At 33.4% G+C, this 18,899-nt stretch overlaps 2 protein-coding genes across 3 annotated transcripts; one reads left to right on the forward strand and one right to left on the reverse strand.

Moving 5' to 3' along the window:
• Positions 1-192: 192 nt before the first annotated feature.
• LOC121811437 (yrdC domain-containing protein, mitochondrial-like) lies at positions 193-2,145 on the reverse strand. 2 transcript variants are annotated; one of them, XM_042212292.1, is made up of 5 exons: positions 1,843-2,145; positions 1,518-1,700; positions 980-1,155; positions 525-816; positions 193-404 (listed from the first exon to the last, which is right to left on the reverse strand). In XM_042212292.1, exons 1-5 carry the CDS (start codon positions 1,977-1,979, stop codon positions 338-340), a joined length of 855 nt encoding a protein of 284 aa, XP_042068226.1. In that variant the 5' UTR covers positions 1,980-2,145; the 3' UTR covers positions 193-337. The 2 variants fall into 2 exon arrangements, with proteins under 2 accessions (XP_042068226.1, XP_042068227.1); XM_042212293.1 differs by having other exon boundaries at positions 1,518-1,722; positions 1,843-2,134.
• A 10,949-nt stretch (positions 2,146-13,094) lies between these two features.
• Positions 13,095-13,899, forward strand: LOC121811149. Its single transcript, XM_042211950.1, has one exon. It carries the CDS (start codon positions 13,203-13,205, stop codon positions 13,680-13,682), a length of 480 nt encoding a protein of 159 aa, XP_042067884.1. The 5' UTR covers positions 13,095-13,202; the 3' UTR covers positions 13,683-13,899.
• Positions 13,900-18,899: the final 5,000 nt, after the last annotated feature.

Below are 18,899 nucleotides of genomic sequence, written 5' to 3' on the forward strand. Positions count from 1 at the left end.
AGTCAATTACAGTGTCATTTCTTTACTTATTTGCTTAAAATTCTTTATGCCCCTAAAAGAAAAAGAAAAAGAAAAATAAAAATAAATCAACTCTCCATACGTTCAGGTTCAGCGTTCACTGCCGTGTTTCAAATTTCGCTATTAATTATTTTGAACTTTCTTTTACTTTTGAAGATATTTAACATAGGCAGCTAAATGTAAGATAATATCAGATTGAAATTCAACAACAATCCGAATTGCAATCGAATTGATTCCGTATAAAATTTTACATGAAGAGAAGAGTAATACAAGTATAATCAAAGCGAGAAACATTCAAATGTGGAAATTGTGAATGCGGTCATGAGACACTATTTTCTTCTACTAGAGCATATCTCTCTAGGATTGCACTTGTCTCCTCCTTCGCACTGCCAACATTAAATTTTTTTGTCGATCATTAAAAATGTTTACCTATCAAATGTTAGGATCCAAACCAATATCCAATTTGTAATCCAAAAAGATGCATACTATAATATTAGGATGCTTACCTTCCCGGTCTCAGAATCTTGAATTCCCCTGGCCTAGTAAGATCGACCACTGTTGATCCTGCACGTCCCGAAGGAAGCAGCCCGCCGTTGTAAATGCATGCACAATGCCGCCAAAGGTTCTCAAAATCTTTCACATCTACGCTACTAGGCTGCCCACTAAGGTTAGCACTAGTGAGGGCCAGGGCGCTCTGTGAACCACGAGCAATGAGCCGAATGAAATCACAGTCGGGCACTCTCACACCTATGCTGTCCAGCCCAGGGTTTAAAGACTTTTCAAGGATGCTTGAATCCCCTAACACATATATATTAGCAAAGAAACAGAAATGAATTAACTGCAAGTAATAAGGTGGAAAAGTAGCACGAAATTCAAAAGTTGAGATGAGAATTCAAACATTAAGAAGAACCAAGACTGTTCAACAAACTAATAATTAACGGAAACTTTTTCTCTCAACTACCTCGTCTTAATACCAGTGTTACAGGTCCAGGAAGCAGTGAATCAAGCAACCCGAGAGGCAAATGGTGAGTAGTGGCGTAACGTTGTATATCTTGAACATCCCCAACACAGATAGCTAGGGGACTAGTATGCTTTCGGCCTTTGATCTCATATGTCCGGTGCACAGCTTCCATTGAGCTGCAGCATCCAGAAATCAAAGATAAACATCAAGCCACCAATCTAAGATAAAACTTATGCAAACAGTCACAAAGTACAAACACATCAATCTCCTAACCCTTTTTTTATCACATTTCAGACCAGAAATTCTCATCATTCTTAAGCCTAAAATTACATAAACAAATAAATCAAGTATACTTTTACACAAAAACAACAATAACTGAATAAAGATTAAAACTTGAAAACAACCTGAAAGCTTAGAAATTCAAGAAGCAGTGTTAACACCACAAAGACATCAAAGAGAGCACAATAGAGAAATTAATGGCTGAAAAGGAATTTAAAGGTGGGGATAAATGAAAAGAATATGATAATAGGGATAATACCAAGCATCACAAGCAAAGCCATAGAGGGTGTCAGTTGGCACAGCGATTACTTTTCCGGCTTTGACCGCTTGAATCGCCTCTCCTGCATAATCTGCAGTTGCCGGCCGCACTAATCCCGTTGTCGAATGCTCCACAGTCTTCTCCGAACCCCAAGCCATCCTAATCGCAGTCACGATAGGCCTCCTACTTAGCCAATTAGGCACCCCTTTTACCAAAACAAATTAATACTAGGCATTTAATCAAACATGTGCAAGGCAAATTTAAACATAACTGAGGTTTGGTAGATATAGTCGTTTAAAATGAAGTGGAGAGAGAGAGAGATTACGTGTGGAGCGTTGAAAGAGAGAGGCGAAGAGAAGGGGCGGAGATTGAGGCTGAGCAAATTTGGTCGGAACAGTTAATCTCATCAGATTGCCGGCTTGTGGCTGCTTGACTGAGTCGCAGAACCCCAAATTCGAACATAGATGAGATGGATAACTAACAACAAATCGAAAATTAGGTCATTGAATTTTGCATTTTGGTCCTTTAAAATTTAAAAACATTGATCGAATGGTTCGTAAGATTTATAAATTTGTGAAAACCGTCCTCTTTTATGATCTGATCATTCTCTCTGTCCATGAACAGAAATGGCTTTGCCGTAATAGGTAATGAAATTATGAGATAATATCATTTTACAGTTTTCCTTACTAAGTTTTCTTATTCAACCATTATCATCCGTTCCGTTCCATGTTAACTGAGTCATTTTTTTTTTTTACAAAAGGTAATACTACTCTTTTACTTTATTCACTGTCCACTTAACACACTGTCTTTGCCACAAGTGACACTCGCATATAAAGTGACATATTGATGAAATGAAACATATGATTTAGCACAAAAATCCAATGAATAAGGTACTATTCCGACAAATAATCAAACCCATCAATTGTGCAAAACACCTATCTGTAGAAAATAATTAAGACTGTTGCAACAGCAAGAAACAGCCATGATCAAACTCTCTATCTACACTACTCATACAAAAGTCTTCATTTCCACATGCTTCAAACACATACTAATATATAAAAAATCCTCTCTAACTTGAACCAAAACCTCATATCCTACTAAATGTTTCTGGATTCTCGGCCTCGCCTCCATGCTGGCGAGGGCGCTGACTTGGATGCATCATCGTCTCATCACCTACATTACTCGGATGTCTAGCAACGTCTCGTCTCCTTTTCCATCTCATCACCTCAACGATGATCGAACTGCCACTCATCGCCACACCAAATCCAGCAAACGTGGACAGTAGAATTGCCATAACTGCTTGCACATGAACCTGCAAACCATTGGACTAATCAAACTTGTATTCTTCAACTAAAATTTGTGTTTATGAAGGTTAAAAAACAAAGTTTCTTAATACAAACAAATATTTTTATCAAGTTGTAGAAAACATGAGCGAAGAGAACCACAAGGGAGAACTGCATCGATGCATATACCCAAACGAATCTCCTCTTCACTGGAAGAAGCATATCGCGTTAGCCTTCTTTGAAGTGGAAGTTCTATAAAATGTTGCAGCCTAGTATTTCTAAGATCAATACAATAAGTTTGATGCATAAGGCATTAGGCCAGCATATATATGTAATATGGTTTGTTCACGAACCCATAGTTGAAGACGTCATGGATGCAAGGAGGCCGCGCGAGTACACACGAGATTCACAGGAGTATTTGCTTCTTCTCTCTTCCTATATAGATGTCACTTCTTCTTGTATGAGAGACGCCCTCTGCAACCAATTTTAGTTTCATTCTTCTCTTGCAATCTCTGTAGAAATGGTAGATTCTATATAGCCACACCAATTTCTACATTACTTTTACGCATTATTTCATCTCTAGCAATTTTAAAATTTGGAGATTCACGAGCGCATTGATCCTACTTTGGTGGTTTTCGATGGTGACCACGACTACTCAAGTCCCCAACGACTACTACACTCGGCTTGAGTCCGCCGTTGCAGGTTAAATTTTATTTTATTTTATTTTATCGTAGTCGCAGAAATACTAGTGTATAAACTTACTTAGCTCATTACTATTTGTGTATTGTAGTTTGCTTGGAGAAGCCCACCAGCATATGCTTAAGTTGAGGGCTACGGCACTGGATCTTCAAGCTGGTCTGGATGGTCTACATGGAGGTAGGTACGTAGTATTTAAATCATTAATTAATTAGTTTTAAATATATTTATATTTATATCTAGTTTACTCATGTTACCTCCATCAGCCTTGCCCCCTTCGTCACCCATCGTCATAGCTGTCGCCGGATTCCAAGATTCCTGCTATGCTGCAATCAAAAATAAAATTATCAGTAAATCAATCAATAAAAATGCAGATTCAATTCAATGTGTGTGTATGTATAGGTGTTTTATCTTGTTTGAGAAGCCAACCAATTTTTTGTCCAATAATATCTGCATCTTTTCTGTTCAATGGTTGCCATCTCTCAAAATGACCAAAAGGGTAAACAAAATAGTTTCACAGCTTCCCTCCAAAAAGGGCATTAAGGTCTTTTCAACCAACTGTCACTTTTAAGTAGTATAGATTACTACTATAACTGAAATTAATAAATTTAACTATAAAATGACTTTTTGAATTTAACAAATATTTTGTAAAATTACATTATAACTAGAATGATAACATCCAATTGCAATCGATAAGATATAACAATAATGTTAAATAATAATTCATTAATCATTAATTTATCATAATATTATAGGTAAATACGTATATTTTGATTTCATAAACGGTGATTTAGACGGTAGAGCGGTATATTATATACTTAAATCATTGATCAAATAAATTATAGATATTGGATACTACCACCGCTCTACCAATCTATCATTGCAAATTTAAGCTTAATCGATAAAACAAAAAGTAAGTGAATCATCCATAGCAGGGGATTCACTCCCTTTGCAAATCACACGCTTTAATAATACTATTAAAATAAAGTATTTATAACTTATCTTTCATATAGTTAAAACTCAAATCATAAATACAGATTAATCAAAGTAATTCCGGGAAGATGTTTCATTGTGTCAGCCAACATGTTACAATTCAGGGGGTTTATAAGGGTATCCACTATGGGGAGCCCACGGCTATAGCCGCAGGTTGGGGCGGAGGGCGGGCTGGCTATAGTGGAGAAGTTGTCCGCCAGCGGGGCGGACACCGAAATGGGGGCGGTAGGGGGTGGACGGGCTTCAGCCGACTCCGGGGCGAGGACGCGGCGAAATGGGGGCGGCGGCTAGGTGCGGCGCCTATAACGGCGGCACCGACCGCCGCGGCTATAGCCGATTTTAAATTTTTTTTTTTTTTACATTTCAATTCACCTATAAATACACCCCACTCCATTCATTATTTTCACACCATTCCAACTCTACATCTATAAAAATTTCTCTCACTACAATTTGGGGTCGGAATGAACAATTTGTGGAGCGACAGCTGGAATGCTCTGATTCAACAGGTGCAACACCAGGCCGCCCAGGAGGAAGCGGCCCGTTTGGCGGAGGAGGCGGAGAATGCGGAGGATGCGATCCCTCGTGCCATTACTCATCGGCGGACAATCCCACGAGACCACGTCGGTGCGCACCAGCGTCGTGTTCTTCTAATTACGTATAGCCCGATAAATTTGTTTATAATTACTTGAAACATTATAAAATGAAAGTTGATTATAAAATTTGGGGGTTATTGGAGGTGTCCGCCTTATAGTGGCGGACATAAAATTTTGGGGCTATGGACAATAAAACTGGGGCTATGGACAAAAACTGGGGTGGGGCTATTGGACGTGTCCGCCTTATAGTGGATACTCTAAGTGGTCTTAATTCTTTTCATCTATATACACTGAGTCAGCTTGATTTTTAGTTTCAAGATAAGAAAAGAAATGTCAATTCATATTTCATACACATCATATCATATCCAAAAAAAGTGGTGAACGTGATGAAGGAGAATGCTGAATGTGACATTTTATGGTCCCTAAATTCTAATTTTATTGCCCAATTTTATTTTGTTAAAACGAGGCCTATAGTACCCCACCCAATAAAGAAAAGCAAAATAAAATTAAAGTTAAAGAATAAAAATCTATAAGTCTTAATAGACAACATATGCTTTAGCATATTCCTAGTTTATGCAATACTATGATGGCATCTTTAGTTGAACAAGAAAGTAAAGAAAAATATGCAAAATATTACAGAAAAATAAGTTTTTACTCAAAGTTCAAAGAAATAATATCATCATGTAATAAAAAAAAAACTTGAATATTAACTGTGCATTATTACAATTGCCCAAAATGTAGGGGAATTTTGTAGAATTTTATTCAAATTTTATGATATTACTATTCATAAGCGTAACTCTAGCATGGTTCATGTTAATATTTATATTTTATTTAATTTAATATTAAAAAAATTACATTGATGTTATTAATGCTACAAATTGTATAAAACTCAACTTGATTTGTTTATTTTAGTTCTCTATAACTTCGAATTAATTAATTAACTAATTTGGTTTTGTTTTTTTAATAATTTTATAAATTAATAATATCAATAACAATATTTTAAATATTAGAATCAAAATAGTATATAAAAATATCGTTAAATATGGACAAAACGAGAATGTTGCTCACTATTATTGCTCATAATGTTAACTGGACAGCTCATCAGGTTCTGACTTAACTCTACACGGATTGCGGGTTGTGTTGACATTTTTTAAGATTAATAATTTACAAAACCAACTCTGAAAGTTCAAATTTCGGGCTAATTCCTCAGACTAAAAACTGTACTTATGAAAATTAGCCTTAAATATTACGCTATACAATCCAATGCCTAAAACAATCCAAAATAAATCCAATTATAGGAGATCGCCTATAATATTACACAATTTAAACATACAATAATTCGACTAATCTCATCATGAACGTCCAATTATTGTTTTTCCTTTAAAGTAACCGATCGTCATTGTAACGGGAAAATCGAATGCATCCAAAAACATCATACGTATTAAATAAATTTGACTTAGAAAAAACTATGAAAAATCGAATTCCAGACCACAACTTCTCAATCAGCATTAATTAACCATCAACCACTTAAATATTTTGTGACTTATGTGAATGAAGGACTATATACTTATTAGTGATTATACCTTGTTTTCACTCCGGCAAAAATCCTTGTTATACCAATATTATTTTCCTTTGTTGCCTGTACATACGTGTAACATTTATGATTAGAGGTGGGTCGGTACGATATATCGTACCAAGAACGTCATAACGCACATTGTACTGAAAATTGCGATATGTCAAAATAATATACCACCAAAAATTCGATATGGTTAACTTTTGATACTGTTATCCTACCATTATTGCGGTATACCGAAATATGATATGGTATACCATAATATCGTTAATACCAAAAAAACATATTTTATACCAAAAATATTTAAAAGTAGGGTTCTAGAGGATTTTTTCTTTTTAATTCTATTTTGTACTATATAAATATATTGTATAATATAAAATATACTAGTAGTATAATATTTCAATATATACTAGTTTCATTATATATCAAGGATTTGGTAAACCAGGATATACCGAATATACGGTATATACCTAAAATTCGGTTTGTCACGGTATATCTCGGTATAGGAAAATTGATAATGTTACCGTACCGAAAATTGCGGTACACCAAAAAACCGGTATTTTTAGTATTTTTTCGATAGTTTAAGTGTGTTATTTTGGTATTTCAGTATTTATTCCCACAGCTATTTATGCTTTGCAGAAAATGTTAAAACAATAATTTTGTATCTAACGCTGGTTACCACTAGATAGAAAAGATAATTTGAAGGTGGTCCAACTGAAAACAAAAGCAACTTCTTGTTAAAAATGTGTCCGAAACTAAGGAAAATGGTGGGCAAAAGACATGATATTCTAGAAAGGAATTTTGATAAATCATTTTGGTATCTTTCTGAAATATTTAAACAATGCGGTTATGTGTAACGCCCGCACAAGAAAAAAATTAAACTTACCAAGAAATTAATTTTTAATTAGATATTGTGTGTCAATTTCTAATTAAAAGTAAATACATTTTTGAATAAACGCTCTAAATGATGGTACAATATCAATTATTTACCCAAATTAAAGTGAAAAAACTTAAAGATGCGCATTACTACTTTTGTTAACCTGTCACGTTTCCATAGAAATCACAATATTTTTGGATCAAAACCTAAACTAACAAATAAACTAGTAAATATTTAGTGCGTCAAAATTAGTGCGCGTATAAAGTTGCTTTTTCGGTGCATTAACTTTAATCAATTGCAAAAACTTTGATTAACTAATTTAAATTCCATTCCCTACCTATCCAAAAAGGTACTACTACTATACCAACTAAATAATTAAGGCTGGGATTCAAGTGGTGGGCCCAAATAAATTTTAGCCAAGCTTTCAATTGTTTTCATTCAAAAGGGAAAGATTTTGAACATTATTTGGCTATGTACCTCTTGAAGCATTTGTAAGCGCCTAGAAATAATGTTAATCTCAAAGGGATCAAAATATAGTGGAATGGGTTAAATTTCAAGCAAGGGAGTGGATTCATTTTTTTTACTCTATGTCATGCATGTTTAATTTTGTACTCCATTGTCTTCACCCAATAGATAGTGATTTGTTTTCATCACGTGTTCAACTTTTGATCTCTCAGCTTATAATGAATCAAAATATAACACTCGAAATCGATCAGCTAGGCATAATTTTGAAATGAGACATGCTCTAGTATATTTAGATATACATATATTTATTATAATTAAAATTTAATCGTGATTATTGAGGATTCATTAAATTTTACTAGCAATTAATAAACTCTAATTCATTTAAAGCAATCCTTCCGTCTCAACTAAATTTAGTCATATTTCTTTATAGAATATTCCAATTAAATTAGGTCATTTATATTTTTGACAAAAAGCAAAGCATCAAATATTCTTACTTTATTTCATCATTTACTTTACTCTTTCTATATTTTTCTTATTTTATTTCCCTTTCTTATTTTTCAGCATAATTTTTTAATCTTCATACTTAAAAGTTTTAACTCAACTTAATAGCACCCGCAACGCTGTGCCGTTGCGGTGCCTATGCCGTTCCGGAGGAATGGTTCCGCGGCGGCACGCGTTGCAGCCGCCGTTTCGTCGCCATTCCGTGCCGATGCCGTTCTGGGTGTCGTTGCCGAGGCGACGTGGCAAGCTCTCATTCGACGCGTGACGCCCACTCGCTGCCCTGCGAGTGGGTTTCGCCACGGTGACGCAATAATTCATTTTTTAAAAAAAATCGAATTTAATAATAATAAAAATTTTGCAACGGTATTGTTACCGTTTTTTTGTATCCGTTTATTATTTATTTATTTTTAATTTATTTACTCTATAAATAATCCTATTTCATACTCATTTTACTCACAAACACACATCTATTCCTCTCAAATCCTCTCTATTTCCACCCCAATTTTCATCTCAAATCAACTCTGTTTTTCTTCTCTCAAATTTAATCAAACTAATGGATCCTTTTGAACAAATGCGTCAAATATTGTAACAATCACTTGAAGAAGATCAACGACGGGAGGCGGAAGAAGCCGCGCCGTCCCAACGACGCTCTCGTACGTAATCTTGCACAACATGATTGTCCAAGGCGAAGGACCCGAGGCGGGAAATTGGTTCGACCCTGAATCCCCAGGAAGCTCAACCGCAAGTAGTCCGCCTCGAAGTGGAGCGCATCCGTCTATACAAGAACGGTTATCTATTCGTGCAAGGACACGCGACTCTAGCGCCCACACCCAACTCCAACAGGATCTAATTGAGCACATTTGGGCAAACTTTGGCGGATGAAATTATTAAAATTGTGTACTTTTATTTTTTAGGAAATTATTAAATTATGTTTTTTTTTACGAATGTAAGTTTATTTTATTTAATAAAGTGTGTTTGTTTTAATTGAATTGAGTTGGAAATAAAAATAAGAAATGAAATTGAATGAATAATAATTTAAGGAACGGTTAAAGAACGGATAAGAAACGGAGGATTGCAGGTTCCGTTCCTTAGTTAAGGAATGAAGTAAAAAGTACATTGGGGCCCGCAAATAGTAGTTTAAGGAACGATTTAGGAACAGTATAGGAACAGCGTTGTGGATAGCCTAACTGGAACGGGGTAGGAGTACTACGTCGTCGTGCATGTTGCTTTTGCATAATATTTGGATTTTAATTCTCTATATTTATTTTTATAAACCGATAAGTGAGGGTATATATGCAAACCTGTGTTTTTGTCGTTTAACGAGAAGCTTCCACTATTTTCGCGAGTGTGCACCTGGTCCAGCTCCACATAAATATGCGACACGTGTGCAATCGTGGTAGTTGCCACGGCCCACGACTAATCAGCACCGTTGAAATAGCGCGTGATCGCACGTGTGTCAGTGCGTGGGCTATTATTCTATATGTAGCCAGCCAACCTCAATGGCGACAAACGGTGAGTACTCGCCGCATTCTATCATTACTCAATGAGATTATTTTTTTGGTTCGATAAAGAAGGAATTATATGTCGACATAATGTCGATCAAAAAGGCACGGTACTCATTCAACTCCATTTACTCTACATTCTAAAATTGCATCACATTACCTCTTTTACCATCAAAACATATTTATTTTTTTATTTAGAAAATGGATATAAATTTATTGTTTTTTATATAGCAATAGTACTTTTTTACATTTATGCAAAAAATTGATGAAAACTTGAGTCTAGAATTTGTACGGGAAAGTTAGAGTTTCTTCCAAGTGTCCATCTATGGAATTGACAACATCAAAAATACTTGCATTTGACAATATCATTAGTTATTTTCGGTACTTCATGCTCAGTATGAATTACTCTATTTGTCCCAAAAAAGTTGAGCCACTTCATTTTTTGCACTAATTTTAAAAAAATCGTAATAAATAGTTAGAATGGATAAATAGTAAAATAAAATTGAAAATTCCGAGATACTCTTATCTACGTTATTCTCGATTTTACTTTACTATTTATCCACTCTAATCATTATTACGATTTTTTCAAAACAAGTGAAAAAAATGAAATGACTCAACTTTCTTGGGATATAGGGAGTATGCAAAAACGACTATCATCACAAAAATATTTAAACTCGAAAACATATAATCATACTGAATTGCAAGTTTTAAAATTCATATAATGGTCCCTTTATCCCTCTTAAAAAGCTAATGGACTAATGGTCCTTTTATTTATGAACTGATAAATGACTTAAATGGGGGCTTTGATTGAACACCTACTTTATTAAGTTATTATTTACCTAAAAGGTATTATGCCCGCTAGGTGATAATTAGATTCAAGTTTTAGGCTATTTACATACCGAACTAAGTTGTTATTTGTGGGAAAATTTGTCATTAATTGTACGCATAACCTCTTGACTAAAAGAAAATGTTTTATTTGCTGAACGAGATATGAATAAGGATACGAATTGTTTTTATTTTATTTTATTTTTTATATTGAGTTGGAGAATGAAAGAGGATTGATATTTAATCTATGATCTCTTACTCTGACAGGGAAGAAAAAACTATGCTACAAAACTTTATTCGAATTGTCACATTTGAACGCCAAATATCGAGAATTCTTTGTTTTTGTTTGTCCTCGTAATTACAGATTTAATAATTATTTTGTTACACGTAGAGAATAGAAGATACTTGGTTCGAAGTACTAAGTTTTTACAAAGATCTCAATATTAGTTTGAAATGTGCCTAATAGTAGTTGATATGACGATCTATCAATATTAGTTTTATAGGTATCAAATACACTAATTAAATGGATAAAATTTGTACCCGATTTCACTAACCAGGTACACCTAATTTATCTAAATTGGTTCTATTTGTAATGTGCCACAAACCATCTAATAAAATCGGTGGGAAGGTGCAAAATTCTACTACCATTTGCCATGAGGGATACCTCTTAATTCAACTTTATATACTCATTTATAAAGAAGTCATAATCATCAATTTATTAATGTTTAAAAAGGTCTTATTTATCGAAGAGTTAAGATCACCAATTTGTCGATGTGTGACAAGAAGGGGTTTTCATACACTCCCGCAATGTGTGAGCCGAAGAAAAGATAATCGGATTTTACACATTCAACAAAAAAACATATTACCGACTTAGGTCCGCTCTGATTCTATATTAGAAACAGGCCACTCATCCCTTTAAAAGACCTTACAACTGGAAAAAGTTATCTACTCATTTGTAGAGGAGTTAAAATTATCAATTCGTCAACGTGAAAAAAGAAAGAAATTTAATACTATAAACTTCGTGATTATTTCAAAATCTAATTAATAATTTAGCTATATAAGTTATTGATTTTGTCAACGAACAAGTAATCCGCAATAATGTTTTTTTTATAGCAATTTTCATACTTTATTTCTTTGATTATGATTGGGATAATGATTGATGGATGAATGGGCCATTTTTTGAAGAATAAAGAGAGCCGTGAAGATGAAACCATTGATTTCATCCTTCATAGATAGAAGTCTTGTTCGGATGATACAGAATACAAAGAAATCATGTATACTATATTTTTTTTTCGAGAAATCATGTTAATTTTAAATAAGATTATAACCTCAAAAAATGTCAATGATAATTGCTAGATTAAATCAACGTAATTATTAGCACCATCTACACTTATTATGAGATAAATTAAACCAATCCCAATAGCTTTTAATTTTTTTTTCTTTGGACTAGAACTGTAGAAGCATCCAAACTAGGGCTGGCAAATCGTGCGAATTGGATCGTTATCAGGTCAACCTGATAATGACCCAACCCAATAAGGCCTAACCTGAACTCGACCTGTTAAGGAAACTGTAAATCCGAACACGGCCCGCACCCGACACGAACCCGTTATCGACACGATATAATATGGGTTGACACGACACGATAAAAACCCGAACCTGATATTACACGATTAAAACCTAATATTACACGATTAAACCTTAATTTTAACCTAATTTACACAATTAAAATTCGTTTTATACTCTTTAAACTTAATTTATAAGAAATTAAAAAAATTAAAGTAATATATATTTTTTTAAATAATAATAAAATTAATAATATTATCTCTTAATGGGTTACCCGCACCCGACCCGAACCGACCCGAAATTATCGGGTTCTTAATGGGTCAACCCGATAAGGACACGAATCCAATAAGACTTGACCCCAACCCAATAATTTCGTGCGGATTCGTGTCAGATTATCGTGTCGTGTCGAAAATTACTAGCCCTAATCCAAACTAAAATTTAATCACTAATGTAAGATTGAATACAATAAGTAAAATTAATTAATTGTATATTCTTGCCCTGATCTTAATTTAAGTGTAATTTCCGAGAATTTACAGTGGCAAACAGCAGCGTCAACAGAAGTGGATAAAAGTAAAAAATAACGTGGCATCATTTAGGAATTTTCAAAATATACTCGTTGCAAAAATACCAGCAAAGGGCAGTTTGAGGAGAGAGAAAGAGAGATCATTTTAAACCTTATCCATTTCGCCCTTTATAAAAGCATATCAAAACTTCAGTTTTCGTATCAAATTAACCTAACAAAATCCCCATTTTTCTCCACAAGGGAAGAGAGCGGAGGCAAAATTGCTCCAACTAAAAATCTCTGATCGATTCAATGGCTGCGCCGAAAAGCTACTTCCCCAGAGCAAACTACAGATTTCTCCCGACTGATCGGGAAACCACTAACAACTCGATGATCTTCGAGCTCGACGAATCGGAGGTCTGGAACTCCGACGGCCGCTCTCTGTCGCCGGATTGCCGCAAGCAGAGTTCCAGAATTTCCAGGAAGCCTACGACGGCGGCCGCGAGGGGATCGGCGACCGGACCTGCTTCCCTGCCGGTCAACATTCCTGACTGGTCGAAGATCCTGAAGGACGAGTACAGAGACAATCGCCGGAGAGACAGAGACGACGACGACTTCGACTTCGAAGAGGACGAGGCGGCGGAGAACGGCGGCCGTGTTCCGCCGCATGAGTTTCTGGCGAGGACTAGGATCGCCTCCTCGGTGCAGGAAGGGATCGGGAGGACGCTCAAGGGCAGGGATCTGAACAGGGTTAGAAACGCGATTTGGCTGAAAGTCGGGTTTCAGGATTGATCGATTCTACCTCAATTCTATTTTTGATTAATTAATAACTGCAATTTTTGGTTTCGGTTTTTGTTTTTTTTCCTTTTAAATTGAGGGAATACTTTTCTTATTATATGAAAAGCCCTATTTAACCATGAGCGATTGGTAATCAAAACTGTGTTTGATTTCCACTTTTCTGAGAGTATATGTATACATATCGGGTTTATCAAATTTTATTGTTACTTAATTTCTCTTTGCCATTATCATTCTTCATAGTCATACACTCTGTGTTCCACTGCAACTCTGCAACTGATTAATTTTAAAATGGAATTTTCATTTACGCCTGCATAAACAATATTGTTACGTCGAATAAAAATAAAGAATGTGTGATTTTATATTATAGTAAGACATTTGAAATTTGAAATCTTTGAAATTTGAAATCTTTGAAATTAATTGAAGAAGTGGAGAATTGGTATTGGTGATGGTGGTATTGATTGAATGAAGGCGAATAATAATGGAAATAGGTGAATGAATTAGGTGGCACGAAAAGAGAATAAGGCAATGTTTGGTTGATAATTGGTGGTGTTGGAGTTTCGGGTGGTGGGGTAGGTGAGAAAAGGCATCCCCCTATAAAATCTGCTATAGCCTTTGTCTTTATAATTTCTTGAAACTGATTTTGAATACAATTTGGCTAATAAAATTATTCTTAAATATGTGATTAATTAACATTAAGTTAATATAATCCAAAGAAAGGATTCTATCACATTATGATTCGATATGTGGATTTTTCCTTCTATATTTAACGAGAGATAAATGTAGAAAGAGAAAATAGTTGGAATGAAGTGCAGAATTCTTGAATTAGGAGGCATGGTGTTGAATGTGGCCTTAGTTACGGGTCAGGTTCATCCGACGCCGTTAAAACACGCATACGTGTAATACTATCGCGTATAATGATTCAATTTATGGTTTGAAAATAGGATTGGCATCGATTTGGAATAAAGCTATATTTGAGGGATAATTAATCCCAATGATAAAGTATTGAAAAAGTGGCCATTAAATATAGATAGGCAAGTTGTGTGTGTTTAGAGACGTTGCATTAAAATGAAAGCAATTTGTAACAAATAGGCAACGTCGTTTTGAATGAATTGCCTGTCGTTTTTGCTAAGTACGCTATTATCTTTCCCGGAATTGCACACTTTATGTATTTATACTTACTTGTCAATTTATTTCGTCTTCATATATAAATTCATGTTTTATCAAGCATTTAGAAAAATCTTTCTTAATAGTTTATGTTCTAGAAAAAAAGAAAAATGTATGTCGATTAGGATTTAGGAGTAATTTTTGAATGGGAAACATTTCTTTTCGTACTTATATTATTAATCCTTGTATTTTTAGTAAATTAACTGCTATTCAACATAATTGACGTGTATTTTGTGGTTGAAAATCATGTTTAAGTATTTGTCATGTACACCTAATTATAAGCTAAATAACCATTCTCGATACCAAAGTGAAAAATAATTTATATAATATTTTAAATTACTTAATTTTGTGGAATCTAAGTTCATAATGTTAGTGTTGTTGATGAAGATAGAGCAATGTGTATTTATTGGCGTGACAAATGCGTAGTTGTGTATGGGGCTACATACATTGTCGCAATGCACCCACTTTAGCTGGAATTGAAAAGATTGGTCATGATATTTATTATTGTTTGGGATAAAATTGGGACTTTGATATTGAAATTGCATAGATTGTATGTATATGCACACACGACTACACATTTGTGATCCATAATTATTTGATAGTCATACTCGAAAAAGGAAAATGATGTAAACCTGTGTCTGTGTGTGTATATTCAACTGGTGATCAGTTGAGTTTATATATGAAAATATCATAATATGCTTATATTTAAAGAATAACTTTGGGACGTAACCTATTTTTTTGATAATTAATCAAGATAATCCCACTTATAGATGCCGACTGATGTAGTGGAGTAGTTTTTATTTATTTGTTTGTTTATTTTAACTATTAAGGTTTTTATTTTGATTTCTTTTAATAGTATAATTTACGAGTTTGGTCTCCCTAGTAAATTTAAGATGAGTGATGGTGTCTTCTCTCAATTGAGAGGCTCCATGATAGTGAATAGGCTCACCCATTATGAAATGATATTACAAAGGGTCATTAAACATCGATGATGCATTTTTTTTTCTTAAATAGCTTGTGATTTGGTCTCCATGTTTTCTTAAGATCGATGAGTGATTTCTTGTGAGTTGTTTGTGGGGATGTGGTTTGCTATTTCGTCCTATAATACTACTTCACTGAGGTTATGTGAACGAAAAATTAAAATGATAAATGATGAGAAAATAAAATACAAGAAATTAAAATAGTTATTTTCTATTAAAAGAGAGTATTAGTCATTTAGTTTGAGACGTTTTGAAAAAGAATATGAATCGATCAACTTGGGACATATGGTGTGTAAAGGAACAATATGTTTAATTAATTAACTGATAATACCTTATGAGTCTCGACTCTCGATTGTATTCTACATGAATCCTAAAAAATATAAAAATATAGGAGTATGTCTTAATTCATTTATTTTAGATAGATCCAAAAAAATAGGGAAATCATTAAATTATTCAAATCCCGAGCAAAAAGAAGGAATTGAGCAATGTCATTTTTTATCCATGGCGACATCTTTCTTTGATTTTGGTCTATCCATTTTGAATAATTTGTAGCTTGCGTGCATATGTATTTAATATATTGGACGAAATGGAGTGTAGTTATTGGGCATTAAAGAGTTACGTGTTGTTCACATATAATTAATGGAGTATTAGGTTTAAAATAAAGCCTCGTATTTATTTTTATTGTAAAACGGTGAATCTACCATAAAAATAATATTTCCTCTGTTCCACAAGAATATATACTTTTAATTGGACACAAATTTTAATGCATAATTAGTAAAGTAAGAGAAAATTAAAAAGAAAAAATAATTAAAATATTATTAGTGGAGAATGAGTTTAACTTCGTTAGAGAAAAAATAAGTTTGCAACATTAGAAAGTACATACTTTTGTGGAACAAACAAAAAAGAATAGAGTACATATTTTAATGGGAATGAGGGAGTAATGAATTTGATTATCTATAACTAATCGCTATTGATAATATTATTTATAAATGAAACTCATTATCTATTCATACTAATCCAATATTGTTTTATGAAAACACACGTTACATCATTTCAGTCTTTTTTCTATTGATGATTGGTGTATTATAATTCTTATAAATTTTGATATATTTAAAATTACATACTTGACAATTTTAATTTAGTTGTGATAGTTTTGTGATTTAAAGACAAAATTGTACAACTGATGTTGAAAGCTTGAAACCGATCAACCCAAACCAGAGTAGAACTTTGACAATTTTGGAATAATAGTATTCATTAAATTACATTTTCCATGTATGGGATAGTGATCAAATTTAGCCCAATATCATGCAATTTATAAAAAAAAATTATCAATATTGTTACTGAATTGTGTCATAATTGAGTTTATACTAGTACAAATTTATTGGACGATAAATTGATACAAATCACGAAGTTGAGATAAAATTAACAGATTAAAAAAATCTGAATACAATAAAATTGCTAATAAGTGTAAACTCGATATACTATTTTTTTGGAGGGGATTGAAACCCCGCGTATACTTTAAATGCTTATAAATTATAATGTCAAAATAAAACCGAAACATTTTAGTTATATATATCAATTTGTCCAATATCTTAATCAAAACAAGTTCCAAAGATGGTTTGGTCCATTCTTAGATACATTATTGGTTACTTAAATAATCAAATTTTTGGACAAGGTATATCCATTTTTACATAAAAGTTGGGAATTATCCAACTCTTGACCACTACCAAGGGTCATCTCACATAATTCCCTTGATTTATGTTATTTTTTAAAATATTTTACAAACAAATGAAAATACTATAATCTATTAGCGATATGTAACTAATACTGCTAATTTATATTTCTGACGTTAGGCTGGCGATCCAATCTTAGAAAGGATCAACACTAAATTAAGATCAAAGAAAGATGACGACAATTTTTTTTCATATTTGAGAATGATATGCTATGGTGACTGATGTCCTAATTTTGTGTCTTATCAAAGTCTGATTATGTGTTGTGAAAAAAATCTATGTGCATTATTATGGCTGAACTCTGAAGACAGTAATCTCAAATACATAGATAATAAAGATATTATTTGATGCCAATGATTTGCCTAACTAATCTTTACCTTGTCTTAATTCTTATATTGAAAATCAACAATTCAGATATAATTCTTTACCTTATCTTAATTCATATATTGAAAATCAACAATTATTTGATATGCGATAGCCTCAATTGTGAAGTTGAAGCACTTGTCACATTTTATATTTATCAATCTTCATTGGAATTTTTTAATTGGATTAATTTCCAAATATTTACCCGCCAAAGAATTTTGAAGCACACTAAAATCCAACTTTCTATGATCTCACTGGAGCTTGATTTCGGCTCAGGCCCATTAAATCAAACATAATGTGATTTTCCTTAGTTGTGGGCCTGATTTTTAAAGAAAATATGAATTTTATTTAAGTCTGCTCTCGTCCTATTATTACAAAATTTCTTCTATTTCAATTTCTTTTGTTTTAGGTTTCAATTTTCAATATATCTAGTCTGATTTATAGCTACTTTTGACAAAACTACGTGGTCTGTACAAATTTGGGCCCAGTATCAAGAAAATAGATATTCCATTTCTGTCTCAACTTCAGTTTCTTTTTTCTTGGTTTTTTTCATTCCACATTATCATAGTGGATACTTCGGTGTGGGGTGAAAATTGGGCACAATATGAAGAAATATAAAACATGTGAAATTACAATTCTTACAGTTATATACTTCAATGATTGAGGATAGAATTCTTGTTAATAGTATTATGTATTCTTCAAAATTCTTGTCTATAGTATTGAGACATGTGAACATAGTTTAGGCATGTTTTTGAGAGACGAATTGATGAAGAGAGACTAGAAATTGCTGGGCCATGAAGCAATAAATAAATTGTACATTTGTACTAGGCTAGGCCTGCCCAATATCCCATCCTTTATCCATATTTGAGTTCATACTTTATAGTCAAAAGAGTGAGAGCACAAAAAATAGGAAAACATGTGAATACACCACCATGTGAATAAAGACTTCAGACCCTCTCCCTCTCTCTACCTTT

The sequence above is a fragment of the Salvia splendens genome, chromosome 7 (assembly GCF_004379255.2).
Source record: "Salvia splendens isolate huo1 chromosome 7, SspV2, whole genome shotgun sequence".
Classification (NCBI taxonomy): Eukaryota; Viridiplantae; Streptophyta; class Magnoliopsida; order Lamiales; family Lamiaceae; genus Salvia; species Salvia splendens.

Coding starts and splice junctions, on each gene's coding strand:
- LOC121811437 (XM_042212292.1), bottom strand. CDS start 1,979: ATGTTCGAATTTGGGGTTCTGCGACTCAGTCAAGCAGCCACAAGCCGG. Junction 1,701..1,842: donor TCTCTTTCAACGCTCCACAC/GTAATCTCTCTC, acceptor TTGGCTAAGTAG/GAGGCCTATCGTGACTGCGA. Junction 817..979: donor AACACTGGTATTAAGACGAG/GTAGTTGAGAGA, acceptor TATATGTGTTAG/GGGATTCAAGCATCCTTGAA.
- LOC121811149 (XM_042211950.1), top strand. CDS start 13,203: ATGGCTGCGCCGAAAAGCTACTTCCCCAGAGCAAACTACAGATTTCTC.